This window comes from Melozone crissalis, unplaced genomic scaffold (genome assembly GCF_028551555.1).
Source record: "Melozone crissalis strain CALT ecotype California unplaced genomic scaffold, PUWL_Pcris_2 ptg000023l_1, whole genome shotgun sequence".
Lineage (NCBI taxonomy): Eukaryota > Metazoa > Chordata > Aves > Passeriformes > Passerellidae > Melozone > Melozone crissalis.
Window position 1 is genome coordinate 24,710,902 of NW_026535801.1, and position 17,109 is coordinate 24,728,010.

The 17,109-nt window shown below is 36.0% G+C and overlaps 1 protein-coding gene across 6 annotated transcripts in view; it reads right to left on the reverse strand.

Moving 5' to 3' along the window:
• Positions 1-17,109, reverse strand: part of SLC4A10 (solute carrier family 4 member 10) — a 146,526-nt gene that overhangs the window by 105,805 nt on the left and 23,612 nt on the right. For 2 of the 6 annotated variants that reach the window (XM_054278047.1, XM_054278046.1), the window contains exon 1: positions 8,783-9,099. The exons of 2 other annotated variants lie outside the window; for them this stretch is intronic. In XM_054278047.1, coding sequence (XP_054134022.1) covers positions 8,783-8,863 — 81 coding nt within the window. In that variant the 5' untranslated portion in view covers positions 8,864-9,099. Of the gene's footprint in view, positions 1-8,782; positions 9,100-17,109 lie in introns of those variants that run through there. 2 more of the 6 variants (XM_054278049.1, XM_054278052.1) reach the window with 2 other exon arrangements.

Here is a 17,109-nt window from a genome sequence, read left to right on the forward strand (position 1 = left end):
CCAGTGATTGGGAGTAAATAGCATCACTGGTTCTTATGCATCCTTGGACATACAGATGCCTGGGTTCTTGCAGAGGAATGTTAAAGGTTTTCTTAAGGAGCTTGCTTTGTTAATTTAAGCGTATTTATTCTTTCCAAGCTGAACATCACAGCTTGTGTGATACATAACTTTACCAATGATTATGTTCAAGTAGATCTTGAAGGTAAAGGACTGTAAAGAGAATAAGGCCAGCTAATGTATTTTAAACCAGACATATCCCAGAAAGTTGCACAGGGTTTTTGGTCCCCAAATAAGGGTGTAATCAGATCTGCTAAACAGCAACCACATATTTCAGCTAACACATTAAATAGGAGTTGACTCATCTAAAAAGAAAAAAAAAGGAAAAAGTTAATTGAAAACCACTCCTCTGCTGTGACTGATATGCTATTATAGTCACAAGTATGCACACTTGAAAAACAGAGGCACACACGCTTAGAAATGGAAATATGGAATAATTTTATTTTCTTTGAAAAATTAATTCTCTAAGATAATTTCATCAGCTGATATAAATATGGCAGAATACAAGACTCTAGGAAGCAGGTTTGTAACCCATCAGGATTACAAATCCATTTACAAGTGGCAGAATTCTCAGTAGATGAAAACATAACACCCAAAGACATTACTCTTCAAAAAGTGTATGAAATCCTACGTTAGCTTGCACCTTGCACAACTCCTATGTAGTCTATGGGAGCTAGATGAGAGTCCAGATAAAAATTATCTTGAAATACAGCACTGCCATGGACTGCAACAGCACACTTTAAACTGTGCATATCACAAGAGCTTTGCTCTGCTTAGAATGAGCTTATTTTAAACTGGCACAGTGCAGAGAAAAATTCTGTGAGAGATGAGAAGCAACACCAGGAACCCAGAAGAACAGAAGGATGTCTTCCTTAAATCTTTGTCCATCCTTCAAACAAAGAAGGCCCAAGGCTTTTATAAGACCACTAAAGACTGAAATGGCTTCTCCCTGTACATTCTACATTTACACTGAAGTATTTTTTGTAGAGGAATAAAAGATAACCAAAAAAGGCAAATGTCCCCACTTCTTTTAGCAGTGGATTTGACTTGCAAGGGCACTCTAGAAGCTTGATCATCCAACCTCACAAGCACTGGAACATCAATTTTAGCCTAACTATGACTCTATCTATGCCCATTTACTATTTTTCTGCTAAAAAGAGTACCGGGGGTAGAGGAGGGGAGTAGCAAGAGACTACTAATTAATTACGAAGTAATAGATGAGAAATTCTCCTTTTCAACAGCAAAGGATCAAGTCAATAAATCTTGTGCACAGTTCTATTAATAGATACTCCTATGATTTCCTTGAAAATTTTATTCATTATTATTCTCATTCTTGTTGATTTTCCATCATCCCGAATCACAAAAAAAAAAAAAGTAATGCTTATGGCAAATTATGACAAAATATTGGCAAAGATGTGATGGCATTTTAAATCTGTCAACGAGAAAAAATGAAATTCTGTAATATTATTACCTTGTATTTGATATGTCTTGTTTCAAACACTTTCTGAATGTTCCTACTTGCACAGTTTCCTTCTTACTCTTATGCTGGTTTATATTTCTAGCCAGCCTAGAAGCAGTATCAAATTTGCATGTCCTTCCAACAGAATATATTTTAGTCAACCAAAGGCTGCTTATAATCCCACATTCTACAGATGAAACACTGTATATGGTGTGTAACATCTTATTTGAAATCTCTCTTCATACCTTTGAACTTAAACCTGCTGTTCTCTGAGAAGTGTGGTGCTGTTCCCCTGTGCTCTGCTAGATCAGTGTATGTGCCTGTCCCAAACGGCAGACTGCAAACCAGGAGAGGAAGATATTTGGTGATGAACGTGCTGGGAAGGCAGGAACACCCATTATGGGAACAGCACTGGCTCCAAGGCTTAACCAATTTACTCTACAGGATCCCTGCTGCCCAGCTCTGTAAGGAAGAAGCTGCCAAAAGTGTCCAAAGCAAAAGAGCCTGAATCTTGTTTGCTATGACTTAAACAAACAGAATAAGATTTTTCAGTTCTCTGAGAAGAGAAAGATGCCATTCTTTACATTCCTAAATTAAATTAGAGAACTATAGGTGTATATAGTGCAGCCAAGCAAAGACAGGAAAATTAAATGGAAATTAAAGTAGAAATTGATAATGACACTTCTATGAACATGAAAGGAAGCCCATGAGGGAAATAAAGTCTAAGCAATTACCAGCAAAATTTGTTTATAGCTGATGAGACAGACATCACTTAAAATGTATATTTAATTCTTGTCTCTGCAATTGCAAATGATACTAAAAAGGAAACAACAGTTCTTATCTCTTGAAGGAGGCAAGACAAGGACTCAGAGTACGTCTCACTTCTGTGCTGAGGTTTCTGTTGCTGTAGATGTTCAGGACACAAGGCAGTGCTAGTAACTACTCTTGACAGCACAAATTACATCTTTCACTGACATCCATGGCAAATATGCGTGTTTGCATTAGAAGTTAAATGGCTGAGAAATTTCAGCACATCTGCACCCTAGAAACTAGAAAATCACTCAGGAAAGAGGAGGAGGGGAGCAGAAGGCAGACTGGGCAATAACAAAACCCAGTGAGTCACTGTGAGACATTCACTGAGCAGCAATGAGAAATTCACTCATGACTACGTGCAGAAGGACTGGTGACAGAACACTCAGATCCAGCAGAGGATCCAGTCTGCCGAAGGCAACAAAGAAACCAAGTTGCCAAAGAAAGAAAGAGGTCTTCAGCTCCTTCTGGAAGACAAGAACACCAACACAGCTTTCCATTTCCATATGGTTCACGTTTCATATGTCAGGTAAACTTCACTGGCATTACCCAGCCACTGCCATTAAATCCTGTGCACAGGTAATCAAAAATGTCTTATTTTTGACATGTATTAGTACAACCACCTTAACTGAGAGTCAAAAGATCAAGTCACAGTTATCAGACACTGAGCTTCATCCTTAGTAGTCCTCACAGAGCTAGGCCTACGCTTGTCATGTGGAATCTAAGCACCCAGCAGTAATCTTCAGCAGCACATAAAACCCAATAAAAAATCACTGTATTATTGTCACTGCTATGAAATTATCATTTTGTGGTTTTCATATGTATTAGATTTTTCTATTGATCATTCAGTGAACTCCATTACAAATGTTGCCTGGAAGACAACACTAAGGTAACACCAATCAATCTCAAGTTTCTTATAAATTAGAAGTTGTCTGATCTTAAATTACAAGTTCTGATGTGCACAACCACTGCTTAAGACACTCGTATTTGTATGGAGTCTCAAATTCTTTATTCATCAAAACAGACTAGAAAAGTTAGAAAACGATGAGAAGGAAAAAAGGGAAAGAGAAGGGCTGCTATTTTTCAAGTTTAAAGTATTTCAGATAACCTTAGCAGGAAAAAAGAACATTAAGATTTAAATATCCTTTTAAAATGAACTAAAAAGAGACATCAGCTGGTATAACTGACCTGCATGGTTACCTCTCAGACAGAAAATCATCTGAAGTGTAGTTCATGCCCTCGTATCATAACCTTCCTCTCCACCACACCAATTCCCATCTCCAAAACAGAACTAAACATGTAAATGGCCTTGCATAACTGGAACTCCCCTAATCAGTATAAGGACAAGGTATTTCTCTCCTTTTCCACTTGCAGGATTCAGACATAAATATGACACTGCCTTTCCCAGAAAGTTCTAATCACAGGATAGAGACATAAAACTGATACTGCATTGGCTAGAATACTTTTAATTGCGTTAAATGTGGTAACAAACCATATGGGTATGATTCCTTGCATGGATTTTAATGACTCTGCGTGCCTGCATAAAATCTTTAATAAAGAAAATTTAAACAAGTGAACTCATTATGCTAACAGGAGAGAAACGGATGGATCTTAAATCACTGAAGGCTCCTATATAAATTTTTGCTTCATTTAAGCAGCCTGGGGGAACAGAGGGAAGCTATCATAAAAATGAGAAAAATTTTCTATACCTCAACACTCCCTCATGTCCCTTAATTCCTTTTTTTACATCATTCAATATACCAAGCTGAATATTTTTTATCAGTTAATGGCTGCTCGAAACATTTGAGAACTCTGAGTTTACTCTGAATTTTAAGCAAAACTAGAAATTAACAAATTATTTTTGTCAAGTTGACTAAAACCACAACTCTTGAATCCCTCTAAGTCATATAGTCATATTTCATTTAGTTTACCTTTTTGGGGTTTTTTGATTAGTGATATCATACTAGATAATATCCTTTTATTCAGTTGCTTTGAAGTTTGCTCAGCTCAAAATATTAGTCTAGCCTTTCTCTTCAGGATTTATTCCCTGCTTATGTCAATTAGTATTGGGGGGTGTAGATTCCACATAAGATACTTCAAAACAACAGGAGGTTTCATTACTAAAATGACTACTATGAATGAAGCAAAGCTATTTTCAAAGCTTTCCTTCCCCACAAGATTACCAATTATAATTTTCTGTGCATTCAGTCCTCATTTTTCAAGGATTTCTGTGCAAATTTTTCTGTAATTAATTGACTAGTTAACAGACAATCCAGGATTCCTTACCAGATAATGTGACTCTGTCCCTCTAGCGAGCCCTGTTGAGACATAACTGGAGAGCTCTGAGCAGGCCTGGATTCCCTTCTTACATGAGTGAAATGGACATAATGAAGTAAGGCCAGTAAAGGACCACAAAGGTCATCAAAGGAGAGGATGAGAGCACTGGGACTGCTCCAGCCTCAAAAGAGAAGGCTCAGAGGTGTTTTATCAGAACATACAACTCCCTCACTGGCGGCAATGTAGAGAACACCTAGCCCTGAGTCTTGGGGCTGCCCAGTGACAGGGTAAGAGCAAATGGATACAAATGAAATATTTGAAGGATCACTTCAACATAAGAAAAAACTTGGTGCCCTTAATAATGAGGGAATAGCAGCTTTTTGCCACCTTATCACCAGTCACATCTTGTGGTCTCCTCATTGGTACCTACATTGTTTAAATGATCCAGGAAAGCGATTTTAGGGTCACACTGAGAACAGTATGGCCAGCACTGTGGAGTTTACACTGTGTGAGCTGTAGTTAATATTGAGTTTATTAATGAAGCAATCTATTCAAATTTACCAGAATTATGGATCAGCTTCTACTTAAAAGAAATTATATTGACAGCAAAGCCACTGGCTGCAGTAGTGTAACAGCACTCATGTTAATGGGGTTCTTCCATTAAAAACATTTATTGAAAATTTAAGTAAGGCAAAACAAATATGGTCCTGCAAGGAAACAAGAAATAACATGAATAAGTCATAGTCTTTAGGAGGCTCATTATGGGATGGGAGGGTGAAAGGAGAGGCACAGGGTGGAGAAAGAGAGAGAGAGAATGAACTGTGATAGTTTCTTCTCTCAAAAATGCCACTCTAAGTAATGCATATTCTCTTTTACTGCATTAATATGCTCGGCTTCCCTACTACTTCATCTTAGGTGGTTCCACCTCTACAGGAATTTGGAACTAAATATGACTCTATTCTAATTTTTTAATATATTAACATAATATAATTTGTTATTACGATTATTATTATTTGATTTATTCACATTTTCAGACTGCATCTTAGCAAAATTCCTTTGAATAATATTTATTCAGAATGACCATGTGATGATATTCTTGCAACACTAAATAGATTGGAACATTTTTAGAACACTCCACTCATTGTGTAGCTATGTATTTTGTGACCATGCAGTGGTTACCTATTTCATATTTATGCTGTTACTTTATGTTTTACACCTTTCTGATATGCTTATAGTAAGCCTTCCCTAATTCTGGTCATTAGGCCCAATGAGTTGAAACATTAATTAAAATACTGAGAAGAATTTGACCAGAGAAGAGGGTCATGTCTTAGGAAGGAGGTTTATGTACACCAAAAACACTTGAATTCTTTCAGCAACCTCTGAAAGTACTTTTTGCTTCTAATGTTTTGCAAATGTTTGGTCACAATCTCCCATTTGCCCCAGTGTTCTCATTTCCTTAAAAACTGGTACTACAACCTACAAAAAAAGTCAGCACTGTGGAATCAGGACAGCAACCAGTAACAAGTAAAAGCACCACAACTGTGTAAGTGCATGAGTAAGAGCATTCTTGTTTAAAGTTGGTAAATTACACAAATATTTGGCTTCTTGCCCATCTGTTCTTAAAATAGTGTTTCGCTACAAGATCTTTATCAGAGTCCTGCAAATTGCAATGTTTTAAAGATAAGGAAACTCATATTCATGGATGCGTACTCGTTATGCTCAGTCAAGGGAAAAGAATTCTCTATTTAGAGAGATCCTTCCTTACACAGCATTCTTTAAATACTGACAGTACCAATCATCTTGAAGAGAGATGATACAGTTTTGAAGAAAGCACAAAAATGTCTTCCTGTTAAATTGCTACTAACACAGTGCCCTGGATTCAACGACTCTGCTCTTGTGCAGCAAGAGCAAATATAAAATATCAGCAATCTTTCAAACTTTTCTTTTTTAGGAGGCTGGATGTGGGACTTAAACAAGTAAAAGAAGCAAAATAGTTTGTAATTTTAAGTTTTCAGATCACTTCAGTCCAATTCCATGCTCTCATGTGTCTAACTCTATCTTGCTGCAATTTCCTCTCTTACAAAATAGCTTTACTTTTTTAATATATTCTTCTGGGGTGTTACTCTCTCGCCCCTCCAAATGAACAAGGGCTTATATCCTAATGGGACTATGTCCTTTGAGTGAAAAAACATATTCAAACTCACTTGCAATAGTCAGTAATAGTGTTGCTTCAAAACAGAATGACCTAAGCACAAACTTCCTCAAGCAAGCATTTTTCACCAATTCATTTTTCTCTGTAGTTTCCATTTAGACATCCAGATGCAAAATTCCATGGAGATCTAATTATTTCAAATGAGCAAAGAAGCAACTTCAAAATGAAGCTAAGTCAAGACTGTAAATTGAATAAGGAAAACAAAGAACTGCGGAGGGTTGGTCCTATTAAAAGGTCTATAAATACTCAGCAAAGCACCAAAATACCATGAAACCAATACTTTCAGGAATTTCATTCCAATGCCAAGAAACAGAATGTACTCATTGTGGCTAATACATCAAAATACTGAAAATAAATTCTAACAGATTAAAAGGATCTTGTAGCAAGAGAAAGGTATAGTTAAATCATGCCAAACTTAATCAAGCTTAAGAGGAGGGCAGTCTTTGCCCATTATTAAGAAGAATGTAAGATAAATAAAGCAGACTGTGAAACTGGAATTTATGGTCAGTACAAGTAATACAGTATTTTCTACAAATATGTTTTCAATTAAAAATTAAAAGACATTTTTACCATTGCTGCACAAACTTAAGTCTGATCTTCTGTTGCCTCCCACACACATACGGCTTCACCAAAATGTTATTAAATGAGGTGAAACCAGAATATAGTTCCAAATGCAAAATCAAATCCATGACTTACATGTTTACATTTCTAGGTGGATACATGAAAATATTTTTAAATCTTGATCACTTAATCCTGTGCTTTGTGGTCAGAAAATACCTCTCACCCCTGCCAATCTGCTGTCCAGTTATATGTGAAAATTGCTGCTCCACAGGGTAAAGCAAGAGACAGAAAATTGCCACTACTTTCAGGCTTCAGCTGAGCTTTTAAAACACACGGTCAAACACGTTGCCATGGAAATGTTCTGCAAATATATGTAGAATTTCTTAAGATGGAGTCGAATATCCCTTTTTAAAATAAATTTCTCTTACAATTTTAAATATAATTGCTCTATGATGTATTCAAGGGAATATATCAGCCATTACCTAATGTTTATAACACCTAAAGTGCTAACAGTATCTCCAAATCTCTTCTGTGTTCCATATATGAAATTAGGCCACTATCTTCCTATGTAAAATACCCATATATCTGCTTTCTTTCATGTACTCTGACTTTCCTATACATCATCACAACACATTAGCAGATCCACAAGTATTACTCTTGCAATAAAGTTGACAGCAGCTACCAAAAAGAAAACCAAAACAAAACAAGGAGACATGCTTCAATAAAATTATTCTGGTTTTTAATAACATTCTAAATTTTAAAGATATTAATCTTCTACAACCCATTAGTATTAGTATGTATCACTGAGTGCAATAATTAAAAAGAGGACAGTTATCTTGCCAAACTTTCACTGTTATGTTTCATGAGCTATTTTTAAAACTGATTTGAAATGAAGCAAAAAGAAAAAGAATCTACTACTGCAAAATGAAGCAAGATCTGTGCCTGCAGAATAGCCCGTCCTGTTACACAATGTGATACGATGTTTTAAATAACCTGGCACTGTAGGTACACAGTTGCCTTATACTGCATTTCATATGACAAACAAACACAATCACAATAGCTTTTGTGTGTCATGCAAAGATAAAGCAAAATAAAAATGCAATACAATCTTGTCATTTTACATTACAGCAAAGGGATAACCTTTCACCATTAATTAGTTAAAAGAAAACATGTTCACAATAAAACAGGTTAAAAATATATAGAGAATAATCTTACATTTTTCAAATATAAATGAGCACATTAGAATTCCAACATATACGTTGCTCTGCTTATGTAAACAGTCTAACCTATAAATCCTGTCGCAAATCCAACATGAAGCAATTACACAGACAAAGAGATTGCAAATGACCTAAAACTGTAAAACAAACCCTGTGTTAGAAATATTCGTATAAATCATGAGGTCGTACCTGATGACTTAGGGACTGTAATGTCTCACCGGTTCCAAGCTGCATGACCTTTCTATTTCCAGAGACCCCCAAAAACTGCATTTCCTGTCTTATCAAAGTACATCACAGACCTATCTATCTTTCAAAATCTTCTGGGCCAGTGAAGAAAGCATTAACAGCCATTCTGTCCATCAGTAAGTGCTGGAGTCATTACCCTCAAGATATCAGATCTTAAATATAATTTCCTCGGTGCGATTACAGACATCCAGCAGTCGAGGAGGCTGACACAGCTATATCACTGATGCTGCTAATGCCATCTGAAAACAGTAAGCTTACTGCTTAAAGCAATCCTGCAGCGTCCAAACAGAACAAGCCACATCCTTCAACTCCTCACTCGCGTTTTTTATAAAACCTAGCACTGCCATTATAGATTTTGTTTTCATCTCTGGTCAGCTAAAGGAGAAATTAGATATTATGTAACCAGCTTTGCATTAACGAAAGAAAAACGGCAGATGAAGCGACATATCGAGGTTATCAGATTTTGCTTGCATGACCACTCCTCAGCAAGCACAGTCACCATTCACAAGAAGCATCACAATCTGATCTAAAGGAAAATCACCAGAAATAAATTATAAACAACTCACAGGCAGCAAGGTATCTTAATTCCTCTGTGATACTGAAACAGCTATTCTTATGAAGCCTTATGAATCCTAGTCCCTAATAAAATAGAAGCATCACTTCCCTAGTATTTTAGTGTCTATTTTTAATAAATTGCATGATCACTGCATTGTTTCCATTACTCCCTGCTAGCAGCCAGAAAACAGCATGACTTGAAAATGTGCCAGTGTTATGACAGCAAAAATGTGGTTTGATATCAAACAAAACAATCATGCATGAATTTCTTCTGATAAGAGAGACCTTACAAGCAAACATTGTACAGTAACCTCCTTAATAATTTTTAAATTATTAGAACTACAAAGTAATAACTGGATTTTTTAATTAAAACATATGTTTTACACAAAGTGAAATTTCCTAGTGGAATTTATTATTACAAACCATTATTTAAATTTGCTGTTGCTAGCATTATGGCAGCAAACACACAAACAAACAAAAAAAAAATTTCACAGACCTAAGATGAAACAGTGCCACCAAACTGGTAAAAGTATCATTTTGCAATTTCTCTGAATTCCAGACCCATAGAACAATTATTTGTGTTCACTTAGTGAGATACTAATTTTGAAGCATTCAGTTCATCTACTTAAACACGCAGGAATTTTCTCTCCAGACATATTGAAACACTTTGCTACCAATTGAATTTTACTGACAAATAAAACTTGGAAGAAAAAAAGTCTACCCCAATTTAACTTCAGCTTGCTTCAAGTATTATTCAAATTAATTTGGATGTCCTTCTTTACTTTAAAATATAAGCAGAAGCTGAAAGTAGAAGCAAGTAGTTGTAAATTAATTCACCCAGATCCTATCCTGTTAAGCATTATTACTGTACAGTTGTGGTAATCGCTCCTTTGTGTAACTGAAGAGCTAATCAAATTTAGTTTACAGTAATTCACATTATGGCACTGATAAAAGCAAACTGGTCTCATCCATTAATATCATATATTTCCCTTTAGAGGGAGAAGCTTCCTGCTACCATTTTTAACTGGTTCCACTTTATCCAGTGTGCAACTGCCTCAATACAAGGATGCTACATTTCCAGGGAAAGGGAACTGCCTGCCACACACTGGTACAGGGTCTCCAGTGGAGTGTCCAGCAGCCTGGCAGAGCCAGTCAGGGAAGCTTTGAAGTGCAGCAGAGAACCAGATAAGGCCCAACTTGATGCTGCTTTTTATATTCTCTGAGAGTTAATCCTGATGTCCAGCAACCTGACACTGTCTTTTTACTGCTGCTGGCAGTGGCAGTCAGGGAGGCACTTCTGAACATTGGGAATGTTCTCAAATGCCACTTTTCAACTTGCTCCAGATTAACTCATTAATTCATTTTCAAACCAGAAAATATTACTAAATCCACACACATAAAAAGAAATGCATATACACAAGAAGACAAAGGACCTTCAAAAAACAAAGAGCAATTTAGCAATAAAAGGAGAAAACGGGTTTCCCCGCACCAGTATGGAACAGGAATATCCCCAACAGTAATATTCTTATTTCCAAAGGTAATTTACAAAAATAATGATACACCAGCACTATACATTAGGTTACTTTTTCCTGTACAAACCCTGAGCTCTGAATTCATTCTGTCCAGTATCTACTCACAACCATGTAAGGCAGTACAACCCCACATCTCTAAGTTGCCACTTCCAAGTCCCCAAAAGCTGCTTGCTGGGATACAAAGGCCAGTAAGATGGTAAGAAGTGATATAAAAATGTAGGTTGCCAAGCAACCTTTCATAAATATTATGTGGGATCTCCCTGTGCAAATCTTGTACTGCATGAAGATTCCCACTCAGAGAGTGAAAAATACACAGCCAGGGCTCTCCCTACAGCTGTCAAACACATCACTGCAGAGTTTCTGCCCACAAAGAGTACCCGGTCTCCAGCTGGACACATGAAGAATCAAAGAACTAGCAAAACACAAAGTAGAAGACTATTTTCCTGAGTTTGGTTAAGATCTTAGTACAAATTATAAATGCATTCAGAAATATAATACTGTTTCTTTGTGCACATTATCCCAGCTAATGGAATACTTTCATTGCACTTATTCCATGCTTTTCCTCATATGGTCAATACCATTACCTTTTTGCAAAAGTGAAAATTTTAACATTTCATTAACAATGTTAAAGCAGAGGGAGGGTAGAAATACAGTAACATTTAAAAAAATATAGATATTTATTCTGAGATGTTAAAGCAAAAGTCTTGTAACCCCATCCCCTTTAGATTATCAACAAGTACCACTTCATGTCATACAAAAAATTACTCACAAATATAGTTTGCTTTTATTTAATTCTTCTTCACAGGACAAAAAGAAAGAAAATTCATTTCTTGTCAGTTACGCAAGGTGAGATAATGGTCACTTTGAATCCACCACAAATCAGTTTCATACCAAATAGAGCTGACCTAAGCAGTGAGGGAGCAAGCAACAGAAGCTCTGTCACTCAGCTTTTTAAATTAAGTGTAAGCTGTGTTTGCTAGTACTAATGATCATGACAAAAACATCTGAAATTAGTGCAAGATACGGGAGACTGTGAAAGGTGAAATTATGTAGTGCTGCACCAAAAGAGCTATAAGAACAATATAAATGCATATTTCTCAGCAGTAATTTGAGGGATCAGTTTTACTACATATTTTTATAAATTACCAGAGCATAGGATGAATTACAGCCAAAAAATCATAGTTCAGAAATTTCTGATATGGGAAAGCACTGCTAGTATATATGAAGACTGGAACAGCACCAGGAAGACATGGATTACCTCTACGACCACAAGAATAAAACTGAGGTGAAATTTAACAGTGCAAAATGAAAATACGTGAACTTGATGATTATTAAGTTTCTGCTGAAAATTGAAACCTCGGCAGCTGAAAATTACAGTGGGTGAAATTTTGGGTACAAAGTAGATTACAAATAATTATGAGCTATCAAAATGATGACCCTATGGAAATGAAATGAATTTTTTAATTTATCAGGTAATCTATTTCTAGTACATAGATATCAACATTAATGCAAAATAAATTATATTAAAATTCTATTGTTCTTGATTTTGATCATCTATTGTCTGGAAGAGAAAGACTTCTACAATGATCAGGGAAAATTTGAGAAGAAAATGAAAACATTTGCTTTGTTTAGTTTAACACACAAAAGACTAAAAGAGAGATCTGCATAGGTGTGTCAAGAAAGAAGTGCCAAGGAAAAAGAAACTCCAGTACAGATTTGTAACAAGCACAAATCCATACTACAGCATTAATAATTTTGGGTGGTTTAACTATCAGAGGCTGGAGGCCTGAAAGTGGAGGAAATCAAATTAGAAAACACACAAAAGTGTATCTTGCACACCTCTGTTTCTAAAAGATATGAAAACACTGACAAATGAAAAATGCAGAAATTTAAGTTACAGCAGAATTGGTATCAAGGACGGGACCTAAAGGAAAATTCATAGATTGCAATGAGACTCAGCACTGATTGGTTTAGAAACCTGAATTAAAAAAAAAAAAAAAAAAAAAAAAGACAAGACAACAGTTGGTTTCTCATGTACTAAAGACACCAAACTTTCATCTCGATACATAGAATGGTATTAACAATATAAAAAAGCTCAGCAATTTCTCTTAACCAAAAGAATTCAAAGTTTTAGCTGATTGCTTAGATCAGGTTAAAATTTTATCTTTGCAGTTGAGTGGAGTAAGCTGAAAAGTAATTAATGATAGCCATTCTCCTTTAATCCTGATGAGAAGACTATATCTATTGCCTGTCTTTAGTCTACATATGTCTCTCTTATTCAATTCTCCCATTATATTACTGGGGTTTGGATAAAGTATTAATATCCTTCTTTAGGGAAAAAGGAAGATCATTAGGAAATTGAAGTTTATTTTTATTAACTCAGTTTAAACTTGTTTTACTTTATGGACATCTCAAATGAGATACTGTCCAAAGACTCTCCTGGGATTATGTCAGCAGGCATTATATAAGTCTAATCAGCTCATCTGTGGACAGCCATGACTGTGGTTAAAGGAAACTCAAAACACTTATAAAACAAAATAAGAAACAAGTAGAAGCAGACCTGAACCGTGGATGCATAGTCAAAATTTGCAAATTAACTGCCTGGTTCCAAATCTGCCTAGCAGATAATGCAGCTGTATTAAAACCTGCCTTCCCAAATATCCCACTGGTAGTTGGCCGAATCCTAAATTTAAAACCCAAGCCTGTACCTCTGGCCAGTCCCTGATGATCCAGATCACTACGTTACATATTATTGACAAATTCCAATAAATTTATAAAAAACAGCCTCAAACCAAAATTTCTTTCGAACATTTTACCTTCAAAAACTATTTTAAAATGTCTGGCATCCCATTTCCCAGAAGATAATGTAGGAGAAGGCTGACATCTTTTTCTCAAGACTGCTGAGGAGCAATCTTATAATGTATATAACAGATGGTTGCTTACACTTGTTCTTGGAAAAATACAGAAAATAAAGAATCTCAAAGCTTGCAATCATACATTTATTTTCTAAGCAAAATTATATTTATATAAATTGTGTATTCTAGAAAATTATCTGTAAAATCAGACTGAAATGGCCAATTTTAAATGTGTGAATAGAAGGTAAATAGGTTCTATCTAAAATAACCATATCTTCCTTTTCTGACTAAAAAGAAAGCAAAGCTTTCCACATTTTTAAGCATCTCACCAGCATGGTAACTTGTGCCACAGCCTGGGAAAACCTTTCTACTTTTATTAACTGACTAAGACATGGCTGACCGAGGGCTTAACTTGCAAAAACTGGGGATGTTGATTATAGGAACTGGTTATAGGAAAACACCTTCCCTTCCTAAAAAGGTGATGATGGAATTTGGACTCAATGTGATACAGCACAAAAGAAATTTACTTTCCTGGTAACAAAGAAATACCAATTTAATTAAACAGGCTGGAACTCATTAGCAAAGCAAGTTCTAACAGCCTTCCCACAGAAGGAGCAGCAGGAGAGGCAATGTTGCTCTGGGTGTCTCCCAGATATTACACAATACTGAAGTTGCAGCCTAGTTACATTACACACCTCATATGTTTGTTCCTTTTGATCCTTTTTCATCTCCCCCTTGTGCCTGAAGAGGAAGAAAAACTCCTTTTGCATAAGAAAAATTTGTCAGCTCACTAATCCTAGCTCCTTATCTGCCTCAGAATAGATCTGACTTTTCTAAATATTTTGCATTAAAAAGTTCTCTTTCAAAGAAGAGAAATGTTAAATTTTGACATATGATTACCATTATCCTCTCTGCTAGCAGAAAATGATGGCAAAATGCCAACCTGCTTGTCTGCTACAGATAAGACATTTCCAAGCTTCCATCCTTCCCTTCAGAGAAAACAGAAGGGGAAGACCAGCCAGGAGAAAGCCTACCCTGTCAGCTGATCCTCTAAGAAATAAAATTAATATTCTCCTAGAAGAAATCATTTTCCTCCGAGCCTGAGGTAAATGATATGCCTTACCATATGTTATGATGGTCCTTTCAAGAATGACAAATTTGATGAATTTTTCCTGGATGGTCTTTCTCTCATCCAATCTCTTCTCATCACCTCCAGCTTCTGCTGCAGGCAAACTCTCAAGAGGCATAAATCAGCATAGCATCACCAAATTATATAACTTCAATCCCCTGGGGATTTAGCCCCTTCTATTTCAGACTTAGCAAAAAGAAAAGTGCCTGTGCATTCTTCAGTAATCTTTTTGATCTGTGTAGAGCTTGAGAGAATTACCCTGACACACTGCTGAGCTGTGGCAGCAGCACACCCATCGTGAGGAGAGAACCCAGACATTTTCTAAAGGAAGAGCTCTATAAAGGTTATGTCCAACTACAACATATTCAGCACTAGCTCTAAATCAGAAAAAAACCTCTGCTTCAGTTCAAACAAAGGGGGGAAAGGCCAGGACAGGTTCAGTCTAGTTTCTTCACTGTTTAAAAAAATATTGGCATAATCTGAATACAAACTCAGCTTTGCACTACTCATTCGTTCACCTATACTTCGAGGCAATCAAAATGTCTGAATATCTCTGCCAAACCCCAGATACCAGATTATTTGCATATCATTTTTACATCATGCTCCTTTGAAAGTTTTACTTTTATCAATAAAATATAGAGATATTTTAAAAACTCGTCTATCAATGCAAAGATTTCAAAAATTCTCATTTCCTGCAAAGTATACTGATTCTGAAGAAAATGGCAATAAATAAAGATTGATTTTAGACAATATTCCTCAGTCAAAGCTCATCCAAAAAGAAAATTGCTGGATATATCAGTTAGCACCAAAATTTCCAGGCTGTTTTAACTGTTTATTTCAGCCATGTGAAACAAGTGGGTTTGTATGTTTAAATATTGGAGCACAAACCTAATATTGTTCCTATGTAAAATAGCCTCTGGAATCTTAAAAGACTAATGTGGGATGAGAATTGCAAGGATTGGGAGGCAAGGTCACTGCTTTGAAAGAAGGCAATGGGAGAAAGGAGCTATTACTAGAGTATAATTTAGGATTAGATTAGTTTTAACAGAAAGCCATATAACAGGAAAATGCAAGACACTAAAAAATGCTTTATGAATTCAATTTATCACAAAAATATGTCATTTTTTCAGAAAGACTAGTACCTAATTTTATCACACTTATAGCTACCGAAAAAAAGTTAACAAGTAGTTTATTCCAAAATCAATTCTAAAATGTGATCTCTGACACAAACATTTGCTTTCTCACAAAGTTAACAAAGGATTTCACATGGAGATTAAACTAAGATTGCACCTGATCTATTTTGCCATCTTTTCTCTACGAGGGGACACAGAAAAGCTGTTCAAGCAGCACACACTTCACTTACAGCTCAACTTCTTATTTATGATGGTGCAAGGTGAGGCATCCACAGCCTAAACAGGCACTGGGCTGGGGGCAGCCCTCCTCTGCTTTATGTAAGAATAATGAAAGGAGAGAAGAAAGAACAGCCCCCTCCCCAAAACTAGAAGCAGGGCATAAAGCTGATGTTGGGATATTCTGGAATAAATTATGAAATCAGAGACACAAACTATCTAAACAAGACAAATTCATATATATTTGGATAAAAATGGGAGAAAAGGTATAATTTCCAGGGACAATTCAAAATGTTTTAAATTGCCCATATGGGGTTTTCTGAATATTTAAAAGCAAATTTTATGCTCAATAGCACAAGGACAGAGAAAAAAATGTTAAGACCTCAAGAAAAAAAAAAAGCCAATGATTGCTTCAAAGATAGAAAACTGGGACAAAATGGTCATTGGAACCTACAGAGTCTCCCACAGGAGCTTAAAAAGTCAGACATTGCCTGCTTTCCTATTTAAACTGCCTTTCAGCTACCTACTTAGGTAGAAGATACTTGCAAAAGTGTAAAGGTGTAGAGGACAATGAAAGATACAAGAATACTAAAATGAAGAATATGTAAAACTTAGATGCATTCCCATCATGGAGACTCTCCTGGTTTTGAAGGGGAGTTGGTGCTTTTATAGCTGCTTGTATCATGATTATAAGCAGCAGCTAAAACAAAGCAAAAAAGGTCCACTCCTATGAATAGCAGTCATTTTCCTTCCAGTGCACCATACAGACAGACATGAGGAAAGCTTATCACTTGTCATCCTAAACTATCAATCACATGAACCTGGACAGCATAAAAGATTTTTTGTGCAT